Source organism: Camelus dromedarius, chromosome 4, assembly GCF_036321535.1.
Source record: "Camelus dromedarius isolate mCamDro1 chromosome 4, mCamDro1.pat, whole genome shotgun sequence".
NCBI lineage: Eukaryota > Metazoa > Chordata > Mammalia > Artiodactyla > Camelidae > Camelus > Camelus dromedarius.
Window position 1 is genome coordinate 8,372,492 of NC_087439.1, and position 22,651 is coordinate 8,395,142.

Here is a 22,651-nt window from a genome sequence, read left to right on the forward strand (position 1 = left end):
CGATGGGAAAGGATGCTGCCTGTGGTTCGAGGTCGAGAGGAGAGACAAGGAAGCTGGAAATTGTTCCCCGTCCCATAGGAATTCCAGAAGGCGTAAATAGGGAGGAGGAGCCACAGAACTCAAGCTTGTGCTCCTGGGCATGCGTGGTCATTTTCCAGGGGTTGAGTGGATCTATTTCACTCATTCATCTTTAATTGGAGATTGTGGAAAATTATTTTCCTTGTAATATAAACGTGGATTTAATATGGAGCTGGATGCAAATTTCTCTGAGTGCTTAAGACAAAATTCAAGACATTACATGCTCCAGCAGCCACGGGAAGTTGAGCTCTCAGATTCCCCTGGGTTCACATCCACTCTCTCTTTCTCCTTTTTTTTTTTTTTTTTTCTTTTTTTCCAGTCAGCCGCGCTCCAACGGCAATGTTGGCTTTGGCCATAAAACAAAAAAAAAGCCAAAGTCATTTAGTAAATGTTAATTGAATCAGCCAGAGTGAGGGCAGGAAGATAGAAGGGAGAGAGAGAGGTGGAGAACAGAGAAAGGGGGATCCTGGGAGGGGCGGGGGGAAGGAAGAAGGAAGGAAAAGAAGGAGCATCAGAAAGAAGGCAAATGGGGGTGAAGTGGAGGAAATGATGAGGGGGAGGAAGCAGAGAGAAAAGACCCAGGGAAAGTAAAGAGGTGCTTAGGAAGCTGGGCAAGGCCAGAGTGGAGGGCCACAGTGCCTTGGCTTTGCTCTGAAGGGACACTGTTATCTTTTGTTGTTGTTCTGTCTGCGCTACGTTGAGGGCCATCCCGATCTTCCTCTCCTCAAAAGTAGGCTTTCATGGATGTTCAGAGAAACGCACGCACAGCAGGCTTTGCCTAAGCAGTGTTTGAATGAAGGAACGATGCACTAGAATTTATCATTCATCGAGCAGGATCAGCACCTGATATTAAACCTGGCATTAACAAGAACAAAAGGACACGCCTACTATTTATTCACCAAAAGCAGTCTTCGGCGGTACCCAGGAGGAAAGCACGGCTCTCCACCTGAGGATTTAACTTCCATCTCCCTGGGTCTCCCGCAAACGGAAGCTTAGGATCCTGGAGACACTAGGCACATGCTCCGGCTCAGGTTTACTGACTTTTTCTCATGGTCTGTTCAAGGATACTTCCCCCTTAATGCTGACATCCTCAGCAAGGGCTTTCTGGGGGGTGGGGGGGAGTCCTCCTTCCTTTTCTAGATGAAGCCCTTTTCTCCACTCCCTTTGTGAGCTTTCCAGCAAATGGTCTCACTTGCCTGGAGAGCAGGGATCATCCTGTGACAGAGCCCAGGAGTCGAGTGGGGAACGCAGCTGGTCACATGTCTCTGTCAGGTGGAGACCGATCCTGCCCACAGTCCCTTTGACACAGATTAAAATGAGAACAAGTTTCGATTTGCCTGGGCGATCACTCAGCTCTCTGATGGGAGCGGAGGCCCTTCCATCTCTGCTTGGGAACGAAATGCAGTCGTCTCTGCCCTAACTGGTATTGTATCTGATGCTGAGAGAATCCACGCTGGGGTTCATCAGTAACCATAATAAGAAGTATAATTATTAAGTTCCCCCATTATGTGTGTTGTATCCAGAGTAACACTGACTTTATAAGGTCCAAGTTAATATCCATAGGAAATACTCACTGAGTGAGAAATAAATCAACCCAGAATTGTGCGACGTGTGCCCTTTCCACTGTCTTTTGTCTCCCCGCCCCACCCACCACCGTTGCCCACACACTCCACTTTCAGGCTTGTAATACAGAGAATCAGCCTGGACGAAATCAAGGTAATAACCCTTGACTCAGACATCATGACCATTCCTCTAATTTGCGCTTCCCCAACCCAGCACACTCGGATACCTGTCTCCTCTATAAACGTTTCTTCTAGAAAAGATCTCTTTCTCTCTGACAAGCGGAGTTCAGTCTAGATTTAAGTTCCTATGTTTTCTTTCCCAGGGAGGCTCTGTGCCTTAAGGCTTATCTCTGTGAATTGAGAGGCCCTTTCTCAAGTGTACAGATCTGGGGGCTAGGGGAGTTAGCAGAAGAGTTGTTTGGGGACAGATGGGTGGGGGGTGTTGGCATGCGGTGGGCTTTCCCGAGTGCAGTGGGTGACAGGTCCCTGTCAGGAGGGCCCTTAGAATTGGCCTTGATGGGAGATTTTCACAGTTGGTGACTGTGCCCATGTAGTTCAGCCAGGCAGCCCTGGAATCCAACAGATGTTCCTCTGCCTCCTCTCACATCTCTACACAATCAGGGGAAAGTCGATGGCAATACCCAAGGTATAAAAGCCAATGGTAATACTCAAAACATAAAAGCCAATGGCAATACCCAAAGTATAAAAGGCAATGGTAACACCCAACATATAAAGGTAATGGTGATACCCACAGTATAAAAGGTAATGGTGATACCCAACGTATAAAAGTCAATGGTAATACCCAGCGTATAAAAGACAACAGTAACACCCAAAGTATAAAAGGCAATGACAATACCCAATATATGGCCGCATGATAGAGAGAAGGAATGGGACAGAGAGGAAGGGAAAGCAAGGGGAGGGGGAGGGAACTGAACATATATATTCAGCAAACAGTAGCCTAGACTAACACCTACAAGCATCTGTCTCTTAGGCAGATTTCTTTAGACTGTCATTTGCCTTGGACTGTCTTCAGAAGGATATATCTGCTTCCAAAGGTGGGTAGTTAAAAATAATATACATCATGAGTGATGTTTTGACATTTTCCTTCACTTTCTTTCTATCTTCAACATTACTGTTGTCATCCTTTAAAACTCAATCAATTCAGCTGATCCAGTGAACAGATGGCATTAATCAACCCCCAGGAATATGCACAAAAGCAATTAGACATGTAGAGACATGGAATTTATGCCAGCAAATCAATTACCAATGATGACAAATCAACATGGCACTGTGTCGCCGGTTTCTCTTTCCACGGAGCCACCCCTGAGAGGAGCAATGCTCCCTAGTTCACCCCCCTGCCAGAGTGGGGGTGAGAACGGGGACGCAGAGGTTTAATTGCACATCCCTTAATGACTAGTTCTCACTCTGCTGACAAAAACCAGCGTAATTTACAGACTAGAAGACGCATCAGGGTGATCGATGCAGACAGCACGTGCAATGTGGTGTCATGCAAATATGAAATATACTGCGCTGAGAATATGGGCGTTTGGTATTCCCAGAGAAGAACTTCATTTCGGAGAACAGAGCACCTTTTCTAGCATCTATTGCTCTCATTTGTCAAAAACAATGGGAGCAGCTATAGAATATGTTTTAACCGCAAATCTGTGCCTTCTGTGGGTTTACTAGCTCATGTATTCCTATGTTTTGAATTTACTTGGCCAGGATTTTCTTTCTGATTCTTTATAACCTTTGCAGGTTCTGAAACTTTCTTCCTCGGGCCCTTATTAATTACCACCCGAGTTATTGTAATAATCTCCTCACGGGTTTTCTTGCTACTAGTCTTCGCTCTTTCGAATCCATCCTTCAAAGGGTGACTTTTCTAAAAAACAAAAATATGATTATGTATTATCTAATTTTGTGTCCAAAATCCTTCAGTGACAATCCATAGCTCAACAGTAGAACTCAAAGACTCCTATGCTTACCTGATCTGGTTTCTTCTTCCATCCCTGTGCCTATGAGCCACTCCTACAATTTGTCACTACGACATGCCTCCCTGTCATGCCGTCACCCAGAAGCCTGTAATCACCCCTCCTCCTGGCCCCATCTGGTGAAGTCTGACTGTAGGTCTTGGCTTGCATTTTGTTTCCCTCAGAGAACCTTCCTTGATGCCCCAGCCAGTCTGAGATGCTCCCCTGTGCCTTCTGTCCTGTGCTTCCCTTGTTATGATATTTATCACTTCAACGTGATCCAAGATGTGTTTTTCTGGCTGCTCGTGTTCAAAGTTCCCAGAGCTCACAGACTCTATCTTCTTATGCATCTTTATGTCTCCAGCCTCATAGAAAAACTTGAGTTTAGGAGAGAGAACCTTTCACTGAGACTCATTTCTTCAACAAACTTTTCAAATGAGTAACACACACAAACTATTAACACTTAAATCTCCCAACCGCAGCTTGAGATGACACTAGAGACTCAACATAATATTATCAGGGAAGTGTTATAGGTTTGCAATGAAATTGGATCTTTCCAGTAATTTACTACTAAAGCCCTATTAAATAGAATCGAAACTTTTCCTCTTTATACTGAACACTGGACTACGAGGAAGAATTTTTATAGCAATAGACTATATACAAAACCCTCATTAAAACTGCAAAAACAAGTTAATAAAATTAGCTCAAACCTAGGACTGAGGCCAAACAGGTGGAAGGGCTTTCTCTTTTAGGAACAAATGGCCATTTGACACATAAATAAGGTCATCTCAGCAAGGAAAGTTACAGAAATGAGCAGCTCTGTATAAGGGTAGGGGCCCTTCCTCCGGTTCTCATATCCAATCAAATGATCTAAGCTTTGGCTCTCTCACCTAACAGCTGAGCATTCTAACATCTTCACATTTCCAAAACTAGACTAAGTAATACTTACTAGTTAAAAATAAAAAAAAAAACATAAGGCAGATATATTTTAAAAGACTCCAGCAATTGGACCGTAGAAGGATTTTAGCTGAGAAATGAAAAATCTTAGTTGGAAGCCATTCGTTTAGTCTCTCATCCATTCATTCATCCAAGATTTTCAGTATTGAACATACACATTCAAATGAAGTGTGATCATCAGGGAAATTTGCATCTAGTTGGGAGTCAAGGACTATAATAAGTGTGATGGAAATACAGCAATAACATACAGGGACTCAGTCGGGGAAAGTGTGTGTGGGGGGGGGATTGGAAGAAAGTGACAGAACATAAAAGACGGGAAAGGGTATTCTAGACTAAGTAGACAACATATGCAAATAAATACAAGGAGGTATGAGAAAATGTGGCCTGATTGTGGAATGTGGGGTTCCATAACAGAGAAATTAGGGAACATGGGAGGAGTATTGAGGACCAGCCCTGTGCTGGGAAAAGGTCATACCTGCTATTTAATTAATATGTTTGATCTGACACCTATAGACTTACAAGTCATGATGCCAACAGAAGTAACTTTCATGGGATGGTTGGGTGTTCGTGTGTGGGTGGTCACAAGTCTTCATCAAGCCTCTGCCCTTTCCTTATCAAGTTTTAAACTGAAACTTGTAAAAGCGAAATGAAACATCTGGTGCTCATCCAGATATAAGCCTTCGTATCTTTGACCGTGTGATGTTTGGCATCGTTTTTACGGTGTAACTCAGGTGCTGGCCCTGGTGGAACTTGCTGCCTCTGTGGCCTTTGCTGTGGACAAAGCTACAGAGACTAAGCCCAGAGACCCCAAGGCAACATTCCGCAGATGCTTACACGTGGACCCCATCCGAATGCACAGGAATTGATTTCATTTCCTGCAGAGTCTGATCTTTGGAGAGGGATAGACATAGGTGCAGATCCTGATTTTTTCATTGCTTAGCTTGATGATCCTAGGAAAATGATTAACTTCTATTAACCTTAAATTTACTCATCTGTAAACTGGATTTAATAACGTCTACATAGCAGTGCTGCTTTCCCAAATCATGTGGACACAGCACATGAAGCGAGAGTTATAAAGTGCACAGCAGTTAGTGGGAATTAAAACCCTATTATGTTGTTATTCTAAATATAATTGCTTGACAATTTTGAGTACATCATCCCAGAAGTATCCAAATGGAATGGCCAGTACACAACATCAGCAGTTAAAGATAAAAGTGCATTAAGGCTAGATAAGAACTTAATCATCATTTGCTCCAATGTCTTTACTTAAAACACCAAAATCATTAGGATACGTCAATAACCTTTGCAAGGACACCAGCCAGAAAGTGTCAGAATTTTGATGAATGAAGACAACTTCCCTTACGAATTCAAAAAATGTCATTAATGGCTCCAAATGAGTACCCTGAAGCTTCAAAATGAAGTCTAATTGAGTGAGTGACTTTTCTATTCTGGCCTTTCAGGTAACTAGACCCTCTCCCCACTGTCCTATATGACAAGGATAATTAGCCTTGTCTATAGAGGTCATGTTTCAGCAGCGTTCTGGTAGAGAAGATAAAGGAATTTGGTTCACCAATGAAAGGTTGTAGAAATGTTTCCAATGTTACCACATTACTTCGTTTTGTAATAAATGGGCACTGAAAAGTAAAGCAATGTCGAGGAGGAAACCTGGGTTCCACTGAAGAAAGAACAGGCGAGAGGAGCAAGGAAAAAACAAAACTGTAGTTCAGAGTTTAGAATGAGAATAAGAGCCGAGTAGGAGGGTAGTAAGGTTATTTTTAGAGAAACGGATTTTCTCATAATTCTATACCCTAGGGTGGAAATTGCTACTCTTGTTTTTCACATTTTCCAGTTGTGAAAATATGAATCTGGTTTGGAGATGAGGACTATGTGGAGAGAAAAGTAAGAAAGTTCATTTAGATTGTCAAAGATAAACCTATTCAACCACGGGAAACATTTTAGGACTCTTGTGAACAAGCATTATAGGGCTTCCTTCACTTCTGATGACTCTAAATGCCATGAGAAGTTGACCACAAACTCTGTCCTGCTGAAAAAAAAATCTGATCTTTGTTTATTTGTGATAGTACCTCTTGATTGGGTTTGTGCATGAGCTTCAGATGACTCAAGGTATAGTGCATCTCTTTGTTTGAAGACCTTTAGCAATATGGTTGATATTTTTGTATATTTTAGATAAAGTTCTGCCTGTGAAGAAAGAGGCTAAGAGTTTTTGATTTCTCTCCCAAGACTGTTATGTTCATGAACTGAGTACAGATCAACAAAGAGATGAGACTCTGAGAGATCATTCAAAGTGACATCGGAATTAAAGCTCTTTATAATCACGTAAGATCCAATTATTGTACAGTAGAGTGGAAGTGACCCTCTCAGGGTCCCCGGCATTCCTCTCACCTTCTGACGGCAAATTCTCCCATTACCATCGGCCATCCACACACCTACTATTTGAAGAATCCCCTCTGCAAACTTTGAGGATCTATTTGGGAGCAGGTACATAGCTCAATCCTGTTTTACCCCTGAACTGGGAGCACAGAAAAGACGCATAACCTGAGGGGTGTTTGGTATCTTAGCTTTGGCATTGTTAGGCTAGACCTCCCAGCATTTCAAACTCCTGGCTTCACTTGAACCTGACTATCAAGTCACATTATTTCTCCTTGTGTCCAAGGAGCCTATATTGTATGCAAAATGGTTTTTCATTTAACACTAGCCTATCACAGCTACATCTGAAATTAACTAATTCCCTCAGGGTAAACCCAAAGGAAGTGTTGTAGTTATTTCACATCCTGAAAATCCGAAATGGGAGAATTTCCAGAGACTTATTGCTGGTTGGTAATTACGTTCTCCCACAGATTCGTATTATCTATACTGTAGCTGGCCTCTTAACCTGAATTTATTTTAATGTTGTTTAATTAGAAATTTATAAAATCTATAATTGGGTAAGCATTCATTTTTCCCTTGCAGATAATTGCCCAAATTTTGGTCAGATTATGAGAAAATCAAACACATTACACATGCACACACACATCCTATACACAGCAATAACAACAACAAACTATTATTAGAAGAAGGGAACCAATTAAAAGTTGTTTTTACTTGAAGTTCACAAGTATATCTAGGTACCATGGAGCATCTTGGGTAAATAATCTATTTCCAAGATGACTGTCGCAAATGACTTGAAATATTATTTCAAAATAAAGAAATAATAATCCTGGGGAAAATTCTCCACATGATCTATAAATTTATAGAAATTGACTACTTGAAAGAAGATTTCTCTTCCTCAAAATATGCATATAAATATGAATGGATTGGAGTTAAACAGTAAATCAAAGCCCTATGTCTAATGGATAAAGTGCATGGACAATAGAAGTCTGGAAGAACTGTGGAATGCTCTTTTTTTTACCCCCCTTAGAGGTTCTGCATCATAGGTTTGAAAGACCAAGCCTGAGTTCAGAAGTAATTTTCTGCTGCTATTCTATTGTTCACTGAATTAATACATTTCATTCAGCAAATAAAAACATTTAACATTGTTCTTTAAGAACATTGACCTCAAAATATTTAGCAAGCAGTGCGCATGCAATTGAAATGCTGATTGGAAATAGGAAAATTAAACTGTCACTGATGAAATACTAAAGCTCATTATCACCAAGTTTTATTTTAAATGTTCAGAATTAGCTTTACTGCGGCATCAGTCATGATAAGCATGAGCCTTAAACTCGTGCCATTTAGGTTTTATGAGCATTATTATAACATTAACCATAATTCAATTAATTTACAGAAATTGCCATACTATCACTTTTGTCCTTGCTCTTGAGAAAAGGCGCTGCATAAGGAACCCCAAGCTGTATTCCTTTGGAGTATGTTCTATTTATTTCACCCTTATTCCTCATCCCTCAAAACAGTCACTATGTTCAGATAGGTATATGTGCTAAAGGAAAAACGCAGCTAGTTCCCTGCCACACCTTTGCATCATTAGGACAATGCTGACCTCTAGTGTTGCAAGACGTAGAGAAGCTAACTCAGCCCATGCCTAACCCCCTCTTACTAAGCCACTTAGATGTTTTCCTAAAGCACCATGGGAACAATTTTACTCAAAAAGAGAAAAAAGGAAGAGGAGGAGCAGGAGGATGGGGGTAGAGGAGGAGAAGGAGGGGAAGATAAATGTCAGATTCTACCCTGTCCCTACCTAGTCTCTGAAATCATTTCTAAGCTATAGCTCTTTGGCTCCTCCCTTTTAGAGAGGCTGACCTCTTCAGTGCTCCTTTAGAGTACAAACTTTAATAAAACCTTTAAGGCACATTACCACTAACTACAGATTCTGGATCTCCAAAACTTCCAATCACAGGTAGAAGCACAGGCTCCAATCTGGACCATTCTCAGGAAACAACATTTCTCCAGGTGTCTTCCTTTGAGGTGTAATACTGGGTTGAGCATCTCTTTCTTAAGGTCCTCTTGGCCCTCAGAGTGGGGAGTGAGGTAGAGAAACTCAAAAGTTGAAAGTGGTCTTCCTACTTTTCTAACAGTGATGGTTTAGAGTACTAAAACAAACAAGTAAAAGTAATAGAACTGTCCCAATACGGTTACATATTTCCAAGGTTCACAGTGAGGTTAGAAGTTAAGGGAATAAGCCCAGGAACTTGAGGGATCTTGACAAACCATCTTTGGAAACAACACAGATGGCTTAATTGCATTCTTTCTCATTTAGGAGTTTCCAGGGCCGGAAAAACTTCCCTTTCTCTGCCTACAGAGGCAGCTGAGCAATTGAGCTTGAACCTCTGATGGCTTTAGCGATTTATTCAAGTTTGATGAACTGGGATCTTTAAATACACGGTGCAGGTGGCAGATCCCCAGGTGTCCAGCCTCCCTGCCTATTAAATTAAATGCCCTGCACTTGCCGAGGTTAGAGCTGGACGACAGAGCGTACACTTAGTGCATACTCATTATGTGTGTTCTTTGGCACACAGATTTTGGGGGTGGATTGTGCATCAAAGCTCTTCCTCCTGTAACAGGGGCAGCCATTGATCTTGTGGTTTGAATACATCGGGCCATGACTCTTAGGCCAAAACTCCCAATGCCATTAAACCGATGCCCATTGGTTGCAAGGTACCCCGACTGGAGCCTCTGCCTAGGGGAGAGCTGGAAGCCCTGGATTGTGAGGCACTGGGCAGACTTCAAATCCGAGCCAGGCAGCTGCAGGCAGAAAGCAGCCGCTGTCACCGAGTGCGGTGGCTGGCAGCCTCTCTGTCTCTGGAAGCTCAGCCCCCAGTGCACGCAATCCGAACCGGGGGCCCTTCTCGGGAAAAGCCCCGGCTGAGACCAGGCAGGCAGAGAACGCGGAGCTGACGGGAGGCTGGGGAAGAGAACCTTCCCTTGTCCCTCGAACTTTGCGATCCGAGGAGAAGGGCAGACAATCCAGCGGGGCTGGCTCCTTCGAGCTCTACTAACTTTTGGGATGGTTAGAGTGATAAAACACACCACTCGGCATTTCCCCCTTGTCCTCTGCTCGGAGCAGACACAATTGAACACGCTTGGGCAGTTGGGTGTCTTTCCGAACGCTAGCGTTCCCACCTCGTCTACCCGCCCCCAGCTCCCAGTACTCACAATTCGCCGCTGTTAATCCTAAATGCCACAGGCCGGAGAAGAGCAAAGTGAAAACGCTGGTCAGCCGTGGTCCAGAATCCATTTCCCCCGAGTGAGAGGTCCCTCCCAGTGGAATCCCAAATTCGCAGGCGCCAGCCGCGGCGTCTTCTTTCTCTTGCTCTCTCTCTGCCTCTCTCTCCACTGCACCGCCTGACCCCCCCACCCCCCCTGGAGAGGCACTCGCCGCTTCACTCCATCCCGTGCCCAAACGCTCTACGGAAAGCGTAGCGGGGGCTTCTCCGGAGCTGCAGATGTGGCTACAGTCCCCGCCACTGCCGCCGGCTGCACAAGCCTTCCTCGCTCGCCTCCTCCTCCTCCTCCGAGTCCCCCTCCTTCAAGGTGCAAATCCAAACCCAAGGCGACCGCAGGCGCCGAGCTAGGAAGACCGCCCGATCCACCCGGTCAACCGCTGGAGCTGGAATCAGCACCCGGGAAGCGGACAGCTCCTTATAGGCGAGCCGGGCGCGCGGCGCCGCCCCCGGCCAGGCGCGCCCCGCGCTCGCCTATAAGAGCGGCCTGGGCGGGGCTCCGCCCCGCGCGGGCGCCTTCCGCCCCGGCCGCCCGGCGCTGCGGAGCACTCCGGCTACCTGGAGGCGACCGGTGAGCGAGCGCCCATCTCCATCTCTGCCTCCGTCTCTCCGCTTCCCCTCCCTCCCCGACCCTCCCGACGTGGTGGGTGCAGCAAGGCACCGAAACTGAAACCAGGTTTTCGAAGAACGCTGCTCAAAGGATGCTTTTTCAAAGGAGTTGGAAGACAGAACGCATTAGCAAGAGGGAATGGAAAGCTTTGCAACGAGATGCTTTTTTGTTTTCCCAAAAGGAGAGGGAAGACGAATTTTCAAATAACACGATTTAATTTCCCCTCTACTTGTTCTCTAGAATGGAAGACTGCCAGGTATTGGTAATATTGGGGTTTCTGATCTAGCGGTTTAACGTTGTCCCGACCCCGCACCCAGCTCCCATCTCCAGTGGTTCATCCTTTCACCGCGGACTGCCTCTGCGTCTCCATCCCCGCCGCTGGCACGTAGCTTTGGACAAGTACTGCAAGGTGTGGGTGCTTTGGGGAGGTTCCCGGCGTCAGAGAGAGAGGGAGAGACAAATCGGGTGTGGTAATGATGAGAGTCAGGGTGGGGGTCCCGGTTGGCTCAGAAGAATCAAGATCTGAAAGCTCCTCTGGAAGGATTTCAATTTAAAAAGAAGGAGAAGAGTAGTTTTGGTTTCTTCCTAGAGGGTCCCTATTAGAAACCCTGGTTCTGTCTTTGGTGTTTAGTTTACAACTGGGGACTCTCCTGCTTAACCATAAATCAGCCTATTTTGCTTTTATTGGAAGCTGTAAGAAAGCTGTCAAAACTTAATAAAATGAGGGGCCCATAATGATTTCTATGTGAAGCTTGCAACCAAGTTGGGGTAGAGTCACTTCAGAAGAATCTTATGACTCCCTTCCCCCCACCCCCCTCTTCCCTCAGCAGTAACAAACATGCAGATTTATTTCACACTGTAGGTTCCTGACAAACCTTGGACTTCAGGTACCAGCTGCACAGCTACAGCAGGTTGAGCTGGGATTGAAGCGTGAATCTGGAGGTTAACTTTGTGGTTTTGGTTAGAGCTGGACCCACATCGTTAGAATACTAACAGATAGTGGAATGAAGCTGATTAGTGACACCCTGATTTTATTAGAGATGAAAGAATTCTGAGATTCTCTTCCTTATAAGTAAATGATCCTTCTGTCTCTAAGCTTCTAACTAAAAATAAATAATCACTTTGGTTAACAGATTCTTGGACAACTGCAATACTCCCCCAGCCCAGGCTTTAGCTGTGGGAGAAAGGCCATGCCTGGAAGATGGCAAATCACAAAAGATCAAAACTGAAGTGATCCAAGAAGCTGCCTGAGTGAGGAAGGGGTTAGGGTTCGACGTCCAGCTGCTGGGTTTGACTTCTCCTCCTCCTGAGGGCCCCAAGGGCCTGCATCCCAGCCCCAACTTTTGAGGATTCCAGGTTAAAAGCACCCATATGGCCAGTTTAATCACACTAGGACATCTAGGGAAACTGAGCAATTACCCAGATTTGTATGTTCTTTAACATTTAAACATTTTTTAAAATAAAAACAGTTAAAAAATATAATTTAAGTCCATTTTGCATTCTTGCCCAACCCCATTCATCTCCCACCATATCAAAAAGTAACCTCTTCTTTTTCATTTCTATACATTCTGTTTTTATACTTTTATTAAGCAGATTTACATCCCTAAACAATATGTAGTATTGCTTTGATTGTCTTTAACCAACATATAAATAGCATCATACTTTTTCATTTTGTACCTTTGCAATTTACTCAGTACACACACACACACACACACACACACACACACACACACACACACACGTAAATTATGTATTTGGATCATAATTATTTCATTTTAACTGTTGTATTATATTTTATTTTATGAAGATACCACAATGTATTCAGTAATTCATCTGCTAATGAAGCTACAGATTATTTCCTGTTTTTTTTTTTTTTTCCTCAATAGAAACCATATAATCTTGTGCCTGTCTCTTAGTTTTTCTCAACTATGTAATTAGGAGTAGAATTTTTGGATTGTAGGAAATGCGTGTCTTCAGCTTTAGTAGGTATGCCAGTGGCTCTATAAAATAATGTTAGCAATTCATCCCTCACCCCCAGCAGTGTGTGATTTCCTCCAGCTTCACACCCTTCCCAGCACTTCAAGACCTCTCTTTTTACACATGGGGAAATGATACCCAGGGAACACAGGTCTTTGTTCACTGAGTTTAATGCTCCATGCCATCATCCTACTTTCTCCAGCTCTCCAAAAAATGTTTAGCTAAATGTTTCAAATATTATGAAAAATGTTGGCTTCATTTTCTGACAGAATGATTTGAACCTATCTGTGTCAGTAAAATGTGCTTGAAATATACATTCAAAAGCAATCAGGGGCACTTTTTTACATGAGGCCCCCAGACTGTGAATGATCTCTAAGTTATTAGTAAATATTGGAACTCTGCATTTAGATCTCCATATGCAGAGTTGATATAGAGTATATAAATTGCACCTAATTTAAAATCCTATTTACAGTTGTAGCTTTTTTCCCCTCTCTCTCTCAAACACACCTGTTCTCAGAGCAACTTTGAGCCTTAAACAGCAGACATTTGTTTAAGATTTGTGAACATTTCAGTAAGAGTACTGCAGCTCTGAATGTAGTGGGGGTAAACAGCTGTTCCTCTTCCACGATAGTGTAAACAATGCCATCTTCTGGGGGCATTTTGCCAGCAAGTTTTTATTAGCTGTAGAATATTAATCACTATTAAAACTGTTTGCTGCCAGACTGATACTTATTTATTGAAATGCTTTTTGTAAACCTTTTAGTTGGATAAATCCACCTTTTGAACAGTGAAACAGCACCTGGGTAATCTCCCTTTTCCCTCGTTGCCTGATATAGGAGAATAAGGCATGTTGGCAGAACACCTTGTTTTGAAGAGGGTTAAAAGCCCTGCAGAGGTAAAGCAAGCAGATCGATTGCTAACAGGAGATAGGGAAAAATGGACAATCAAGATCCTCAAAATCTACATTTTTAAAATGACAAATCTGAACATCTTCTCAAGATCCCTAACATATCTGAGCTCTTTCAAGAGGACTGAAGTGAATAGTTCTGGGCTTTCCTGTCCCTTCAATTCTTCCTTGTGCATTTCCACTCCTTTCCCCTTAATGGAGCAGAAAGGAAGTAATTGTTTACAAACTGGAACCTTAGCTTTCAAATATTCAACAAGTTTTTAATCGTTGATTTTGTAATCTTCCTGTGAAACATATGGAAGACATGTTTGGCCATCTCTATGCTATAAATGGGCTCCTAAGAGGTGACAGATATTAACATGTTAAATAGCACACAAAATTAATGCCCCCAACCCACGTGACACTTGGAAATTTAAACCTCCCCTTCTAGTTCCCTTATCTTTACAAAGTTGATAGGTAAAAGTCGCTATGACATATTGTTACCTGGTATGGATGTGAGACAGGAGAGAATGGGGCAGGGCACAATTGTTAAGAGAATGACACAGCCACTGGGGGAAAAAAAAAAACAAAACAGGATATGACAAAAACTGGTTAGAGCCTACTAGGCCCAAGGTGGCGGGAGATTTGACCTCCAGGAGACCTTGAGCCTCATTACGCACGCATTGTAATACATTAACTGCTAAATGACACACCCACAGGCATCATGACAGTTCTGAGGCTGACCATAAAAGGCCAAAAAGAGGGCAGTGGCCCAATTCCTGGAAATCCCTGCCCCTTCCCCAAATAGTTAGAATAATCTTCCCCTTTATTATCCTATGAAATCACCCAGCCAGTAAAAACTAACCACCCCTGCACCCCGGGGCCTCTCTCCCTTCTGAGATGACTGCATTCTGCCTGTGGAATGTGTATCTCTGTAAGTAAACCTACTTTCACTTTACTACTGTGGTTCACTCTTGAATTCTTTCCTTCATGAAGCCAAGGACCCTCACTTGGCTGCCCGTCCCGGAAACTTGCCCAAGACCTGGGACATGACCATCCTCTTGTGTCCCATTCCTCCTGCAACAGGTGGGAGAAGAGTCTGTGTTGGTCACAACAGGTTATTCTGTTTTGAATATCAGTATTTTGGGATTATCTCACCATCACATATTATGATTTTGAAGCTGAGTCCCCCTAAATCCAAGTTCCTCCAAGTTTATGATTACCTACCCTGACCAAAATATTTTTCCCTTTCTTGCCCAGCATCTGTTCTCAAGATTGAGGAGTATCAAAGGTAAGGGTAGGATTGTAACTGAGCAGGACCCTGTGGGTGGTGTCCTCCCTGGTACAAATACTTTCCATGTCCCTGTTTCTTGTTTCTAGAAAATAGGCTTCATTCAGCCTCCTTGATCTTCCCTGAGTTCCAAAGGGCAGATTCAAACAGTTGCTAATCAGGGAAGGGAGGGGATGCAGAGAAAAATGAGGAATAGTCAGGAAACAATAGTGCAGCCTTGGGGCAGGTCCTGGTTCCTCTTCAAGGGACATGCAGAACTACGTCTTTGAGTTCTTTTGCAGGAAATAAGACACCCACCCAAGTGGAGGATGGCCACTTCAGGCAGAGCACAGGATTCCTGGAGCTCACCACCAACCAATCAGAAGGAAGTTACATGCCCTGCGGCCCTCACCCCAAGTTTTGCCTTTAAAAACTTGTCCCCAGAAACTCCCAGGGAGTTCAGGGTTTTGAGCTCTCCTTACTTTGCCCTGCGATAAATCTCTCTCTTCTCCAAACCCAATATTTTGGTTTCTTTGGCTTCACTGTGTGTTAGGTACAGAAATTTGAGGTCTGAAACCGTTTGTCTTAAGTTGAAAGACAACTTTTGTTGCCCCCCCATGCCTTCAAAATAAACTTAAAAAAATTTGATAAGGCAGAAAGTTAAATTAATTGCTTTATTTCATTCTTTTTTCATTTAAATGTTTTAATTTCCCCCCTTTTTTGGTCTTTCTTCTTTATAGTATGTAACCAGTAATATGCTGTACCTGTAGGGTGTAGGAAATGAGGAAATAAAGCCTGTTCTCATGGAGCGAAAAACAACTTGGGAAAATATGATGTAAACACATTAAAAATGAGAAAAATACAAATTAGCACGTGATTAAGTGCCAGATAATATGTGCTATCGGAGTTTCTAAGTTGACAAAGATTCCTTCCCCTGGGAAGGGAAACTTACAGTTGGCATAATGAAGTGGTTCTTTGTCTCTTTGTGGGGGGAAGGGATTTGAGTCATCTTGGGCCATGAAGATTGTTATTCAAGTCGGATTAGGTCAGGTGCGTTTGCCTTAACAGGAAAGTCAAATCTAAGGTAATGAGGGCAAAATTCTCCTTTTGCAGGAGAGTGGACTGTTCTACTGAAGAAAATGGACTTCAGCCAAATGTTGAGAAAAATTCATTTGAGCCTCTCCCTACTACTTCTCTCTCATCATTCTACCTCAGACTCAGTCTTGCCACCACAATGCTCCTCTTTGACACCAAAGCTAGTCATCTTATGTCATCTGTTTCCTACAAATAGAACAACCCTTTAAATGCCTTTACCTGAGCTGCAAGTTTCTCAGCTGGTAATGATGTGGGAAAAATGGATGTGGGGTGTGAGGAGGGCCTTGTCCCAGGTTTTGGTGGAGCCCCTGGGATGTGCCCCACCAAATGAGGGTCCTTGGCTTCAGGTAGGAAAGAATTCAAGAGTGAGCCACAGTTGAGTAAAGGTAAATTTATTTAGAGAGATAAATACTGCATAGAGTGTAGGCTGTTTCAGAAGGCGAGAGAAAGGCCACGAGGTGTGGGGGTTGGGTGGTCAGATTAGAGTAAAAGTAGGTACACACTCCATAGACAGAGGGCGGGCCAACTCCAAACACGAGGGAGTGGGAGAGGTGGCCGCGAGGCACCATGCTGTCAGTTTTCACGGGCTCGGTAGCTTCATATGCTAACAAGTGGGAGGGTTATTCCAACTACCTTGGGGAAGGGGCTGGGAGTCCCAGGAAGTGGGTCACTTGCTCACTCTTTGACCCTTTATGGTCAGCCTTGGAACTGTCATGATGCCTGTGGGAGTGTCAATTACCATGTTAATATTACAATGAGTGTATAATGAAGCTCAAGGTCACTAGAAGTCAAATCTCCTGCCATCTTAAGACTCAAGGCCTCCTGGGAGTTGACTCTTCCACCACGTTGGTGTTAATCACTGTGTCACTCCTTGAATGGCTGTGTCGTGCTCCCCTTCCCTCCTGTCTCAGTGATACGCAGCAATGTTTTCTCATACCCACCTCTCTCTCTTCTGTGGACTTCCTCCCAGCTGGTTGGTTTTCACTTGCCATTCAAGTCCAAATTCAGCTAATATCTCTTTTGAGTCTTTATTAGTTACTATGTGATATTACTGTTCGCATATGTTTTTCTAACTCGGTGTTTTCTCAAGAATAATCTGTCAATTAGTCACCAACTTTGAGTCTTTATCACACATGTTGGCTTTCAAGAGATGTTTGATGAATGAATAAAGTTTGATGCAAAAAGGCTTGTCAGCTTTTTAGAGGTTACACCCACCGTCTCACCCTCACCCCCATCTGCCTGTTGCACCAGAATTCAGAGGCTCTTTTGAGGCCTTATTTACCTTGGAAGTCAAGATATCAATTAGATGGAGAATCATGGGAATGCACTTTGGAATAATAAAGATATTATCCTATCATATTATACATTAAGCTAATATATTAAGATATAATCTATATTAAGATATATATAATATAAATTATATATAAATATAATATATATGGGGCATCACAAAAAATTCAATCAACGAACATTAATTTATGGAGCAATACTCATGTGCCTAGATTTACAGCATTTACTTTGGTTAAATATATGAGATTTATTTATGTATTATATGTTCCAAGGTTCTTATACACCCACAATTTCTAGGTGGGATGAATACCATATACAAAAATAAGTAACAAATGCTTATAGGACAGAAACAACTAAATTTCTGACTTTGAAATCCATCAAAATGGCAGAGATTGTTGGTTTCTTGATCACTGGCCATTTCAACTTCCTTGATTGTAAAGCAGGCTGTTGAAGAAACTGATGCCACCAAGTCTGCCACAGCAATTACATTCCCCTTTGAGAGTGATTAACTGGTTCTTGCCTGGTGGCCCAGCTCCGACCAATAAGACCCAAGTGTCAGGAGAGATTTTCTTCCTTGGGAGAAGGGAGAGGGGTGTGAATGCAAATCCTGCTGTCCCTGCAGATTTCCCCACAGCAAGGTCAGTAGACATGAAGGTGTGAGATTTGTCACTATGGTAGCCAACCTGGAAGCGTGGGAAGATGGCCAAGACATTGAATGGCAAAAAGCAGAGAAACATTTCATAGGTCTTCATTACAATGTTGAGCTATTTCCACTTTGGAATAATAAGTGTCTGTATCACTTAACACACTGCTAGCTAAGTTCTCTAGAAGAACGTAGAACATTTATTAAAAACAACATGAGGTAGACATCTTGACTTTGTTTCCTTTTTTAGAATTCATGGCAAAATTCTAAAGGGGGTGTATTAGCGGCTACATTTGGCAGATAAGGATACTGAGACTCATGAAATTTAAGTAACATTGCCCAAAGCACAGAGCTGTTATGCAGAAGCACAGAGTTTCTGATTCCAGAATCTTAGCCTATTGTGCCTTTGCTCAGTGCCATCAGTGCTCAGAAGTGAAATAAAATCTAAATCTTGTCTCTGTGTGTGTGTCTGTGTCTGTGTCTGTGTGTGTTTAACCTGCTCATTTGAGCTCAGATATGACTAACAATTTTATTTCTACTCTAAAAATTTCTCTGGAGGGTTACTGTTGTCTTACTTCTGTCTCTTGGGGAATAGCTGTCTCCACAGCTAACCTGATATTACTAAGTTTGTTAAAGAAAATTAACCAAGAGGAGCAGAAATCTGTTCAGTTCCAGGCATACACCTGGTCTTTAAAGAAGTCAGGCTGACATTTTGTGCTGAGAACCTGGAGCTGGTGTATAGAATTAAGAATATGGGGACTATGACATCCTCAATGAGATGGTCCAAGCCACCCACATGGGGTTGGCAGGGAGCTCCCTCAGCATGCAAGCACCCACTTTGGGAAAGTGAAACCCATAGGGCTGTTTTGACTGAAGGTGCAATTTCCATAAACCCCACCACACAAAGGAGGTACAGTCACAAGATTTATTATAGATGCTCCCTACCCCCCCTGCCCCCATTAGCCTGGGCAAGGGCAGTCCTCAGTTGCAGGTCAGGAGTGAGCAGGAGATAGAAAACAGGATAGTAACACACCTACCAGTGCTTATGAGATGGTTGGGGCAGAGGTCATTAACTGTTTAAGGCCTTAAATCTAAGTAGTTATTTTTAAAGTTACCCCAGGGAAAGCAAATTGGGGATTTAAACTCAAGTCCTTCTCTAAATGTCTAGACTCTGGGTGTGGGTAGGACTATCACACTGTGAAATGTCTAGGCAGAAACTCCTAAAAACAAAGTGCTTTTTTCTCATCACACATCTGAACATAAGATCTAGAATCATCACTACTGTGGAAACTCATCTATAAAATGTGAACATTTCCAAAGGTGTATTTTTCAGGAAATAAGTTATCTGGAGGAAGAACGAGCTTATTTCAAAAGATTATTTCATGATGTAACCCTAATGCATAGCATTTATGTCCTTTTATCCCCTTTGCATTTAAATCAGCATAAAGAACACGGTGAAAAACACCCATAATTTGTTTTTTATTGGCACTTTTAATAAGGTGGAATGAATGTTAGCCTAGAGCCAGCAGGGGGTGTGTTGACTAGTAGGAAGAAGAAAAAAAAAATTGAAGCAGATTTGAAGCAGCAGAATGAGAAACTTTGTAGGTTGTTCAATTATTGGGGGAAGGTGGAGAGGGCCTGCAAGAGGAGGCAACAGAACAGAAAACCCAATTTGTTGATGATTTATTTTTAAATGTTCCTTGTAACTCTGACACTGTGTCTATTAAGAAATCATGCAAACCCAAGAATAATACGTGTTTGTCACCCAACATACTGAATAAAAACATTATCTTAGTTATTTTTATTAAAAATAAAATACGCTGCTCCTCTTTCAACGGAAAACTTAGGGCTTTTCAATCACTTAAAGATGTAAAATTTAGGGAAAATTTTAAAAGGGATATATACACAGATATAAACATGGAGATATACAGGTATACATAGAGGTCCACTTTTTTTCTATATAGCACCAATTTTATTTCCATTTTCTTTATAAGCCAATTCATTCACTGTCTACTAAGGACCTTCTCTGTGCTAGCTTTGTTGCAAGGCACTGCAGATACTGGCTTAACTGGGGATAATCTGTGGTTTTGAGGAGGTAGTGGCATTGCGCTGAGGACAAAATACATTCAAATTGCAGAGAAACTTGCTACATGGTAAATCCACTGTACCTTTGTTTCAGCAAGAAAGACACTCTATTGGTCAAAAGAATCGGTACATACGATTAAAGAAATTGCCCATGCCAAATTATTGGAAGAAGGAAGTTTGCAATAAGAGTTAGTTGCCTGAATGTATTTAAATGGAACGTGTCCTGATTCCATTCACACAAGGGGTCACTTTGGGATCCGATTATAAGCCTTCCAATCCATCCACAGATGCTTGGGTACATACACAGTGCCTGCTCTGAAGCTTCATTCAGTTTCAGAAAAAGGATTGGCCCACAAGCAAAAAACAATCAGTGTATCTATAAATTTATGTGTCTCCCTATATAGACAATGGATTGGGAACCCTTGGCCCATAGGTCAAATCTGGTCTTCTGCTTGTTTTTGAACAGTACACAAGCTATGAATGGCTTTACAATATTTAACAACTAAAGGACCACATAAGAATACTATATCGTGACACATGCAAATTCCATGAAATTCAGATTTTGGGAAATACAAATAAAGCTTTGTTTTGTTTTAAATACAGTCACACTAAATAAGTCAGACTGAGAAAAACAAATCCTCTGTGTGATGACTTACTTGTATGTGGAATCTAACAAGTAAAACAGATGAATGTATGTGACAAAACAGAAGCAGACTCACAGATGCAGAGGACAAAGTAGTGACTTCTAGCGGGAAGAGGGAACGGGGTGGGGCAAGACGGGGTGGGGATTAACAGATACAAACTACTGTGTCTAAAATGGATAAGCAACATGGCTATATTGTGCAGCACGGGGCATACAGCCGTTATTTTATAATCATGTTAAGTGGAGTATGATCTATAAAAATATTGAATCACTATGTTGTACACCTGAAACTAATCTATTATAAATTGACTACACTTCAATAAAAAAAAAATCTACAAAAATATTTGAAAAGTCAAATAGAAAAATAAAGAAAGAGAAAAGAAAAATAGAAGTGAAGATGGCAAAGAGTACACGGAGCACAGCTCCCCCCATGAATACATCAAAACCACACGTACACGCGGAACAGTTTTCACCAGAAACTGGCAGAAAGACTCCTGTACAGCCAAGGCTGTAAGAAGGACACACCTGTACTTGAGTGGGATGGGAAGAAAAGCAATCAGGTTGGGCCCTGTCCCCTGGGAGGGGACTCAGAGGAAAAGGCTGATGGCGTGGGTGGGCACCCAACCTGGAGATTGATGGATGAAGCTGCAGCGTGGGCATCCCAGTCCTGGGGTTCGATGTAGAGAAGACAAATCTCCTTGGCTGTTTAGGGGGGCAGCTAGGACAAATGGAAAGCTTGGGGAGGCCTGGACTCCCGCCGTGCGGAGCAGGCACTCACTCGCCAGCCCCGAGGCAGGGCAGAGAGAGGTCTGCTCTAGCGGCTGCTGGGTTTCCTGCAGCTATCTTGCCATATGCCATAGATTGAGCTTTGCAGATGCTCTGACTCCACTCACTGCATGCCACAGTGTGGCACTGGACCTGGGGTGGCCATGACCAGGAAACATAGTCACCTGTGGGAGGCAGAGGTGATCTGGTCCTGGGGTGGAGCTCAAGAGGGCAGCGGTGGCCACTGCTGATATTTCCTCAAGCAGCACCCAAGAAGTCACCCAGATCTCTGATGCTGGCTGCTCTACCGCAGCTCCTCCTGTGCAGAGACCACAAGCACCCTCCTGTCCTGCAGAGAGTTTCCACAACATGGCCAGAGCAGCAACAACTAGGGACAGTGATCAGCTGTGAGAGACAAAGGGCATTTGCCCCCAGGCAGGGCACAGATTGGGTTCTGTGCTAGTGGCAGCTGGGTTTTCTGCCCCCACCTCCCTGTGAACCCCAGGCAGAACCCAGTGGACACTCTAGTCTTGCCTAATCCAGGCCACTGTGCAGCGCTGGGTCTGGGGCACCCACAACTGGGGAAGCAACTCAGCCATGGAGCACAGAGGAGAACTGGTCCCGGGGCAGAGCCTGGCTGGGGCAGCAGCAGGCTTCACTGATGCTTACTCAGGGACCTCTGATGGTGACTGGTCCACCACCGCTGACCTCCTGGTGGACACCAATAGCAGGTGCGGTGGAGGCAGAGGGCAGTGACTGGCTACGAGAGACAAAGGGGACTTGCACTGGATGCTGTGCCTGACTGGAGCCCCGGACATCTTCACAGACAGCGCATCAGACCTCTGAGCATGGGTCCCGCTTACTTCAGCCCCCACCTCCCAGGGGCAAAGTCCCCAGTGCCAGGAGAGGGAAGAACTCACATCCAAAGGGGACAGAACCAGCTGTAAAAAACAACGAAACCATGCCATGTGCAGCAGCAGTGACCTAGAGAATATTATGCTTAGGGAAATAAGTCAGACAGATACTATGTGATTATTCCACTTACATGTGGAATCTAAAAAATAATACAAGCGAATGTATTTGCAACCCCCCCCCCAAAAAAAAACCACTCACAGATAAGAAAATAAACTAGTGATTACCAAAAGGGA

The 22,651-nt window shown here is 43.3% G+C and overlaps 1 protein-coding gene across 1 annotated transcript in view; it reads right to left on the minus strand.

The window, feature by feature from the left end:
- The window catches only part of CNTNAP5 (contactin associated protein family member 5), a 741,033-nt gene extending 730,667 nt beyond the window's left edge, over nucleotides 1-10,366 (minus strand). Inside the window, exon 1 of the mRNA XM_010979356.3 lies at nucleotides 10,172-10,366. Within this exon, the coding sequence (XP_010977658.3) occupies nucleotides 10,172-10,253 (82 nt within the window). The 5' untranslated portion in view covers nucleotides 10,254-10,366. The remainder of the gene's footprint in view (nucleotides 1-10,171) is intronic.
- Between the last annotated feature and the right edge of the window lie 12,285 nt (nucleotides 10,367-22,651).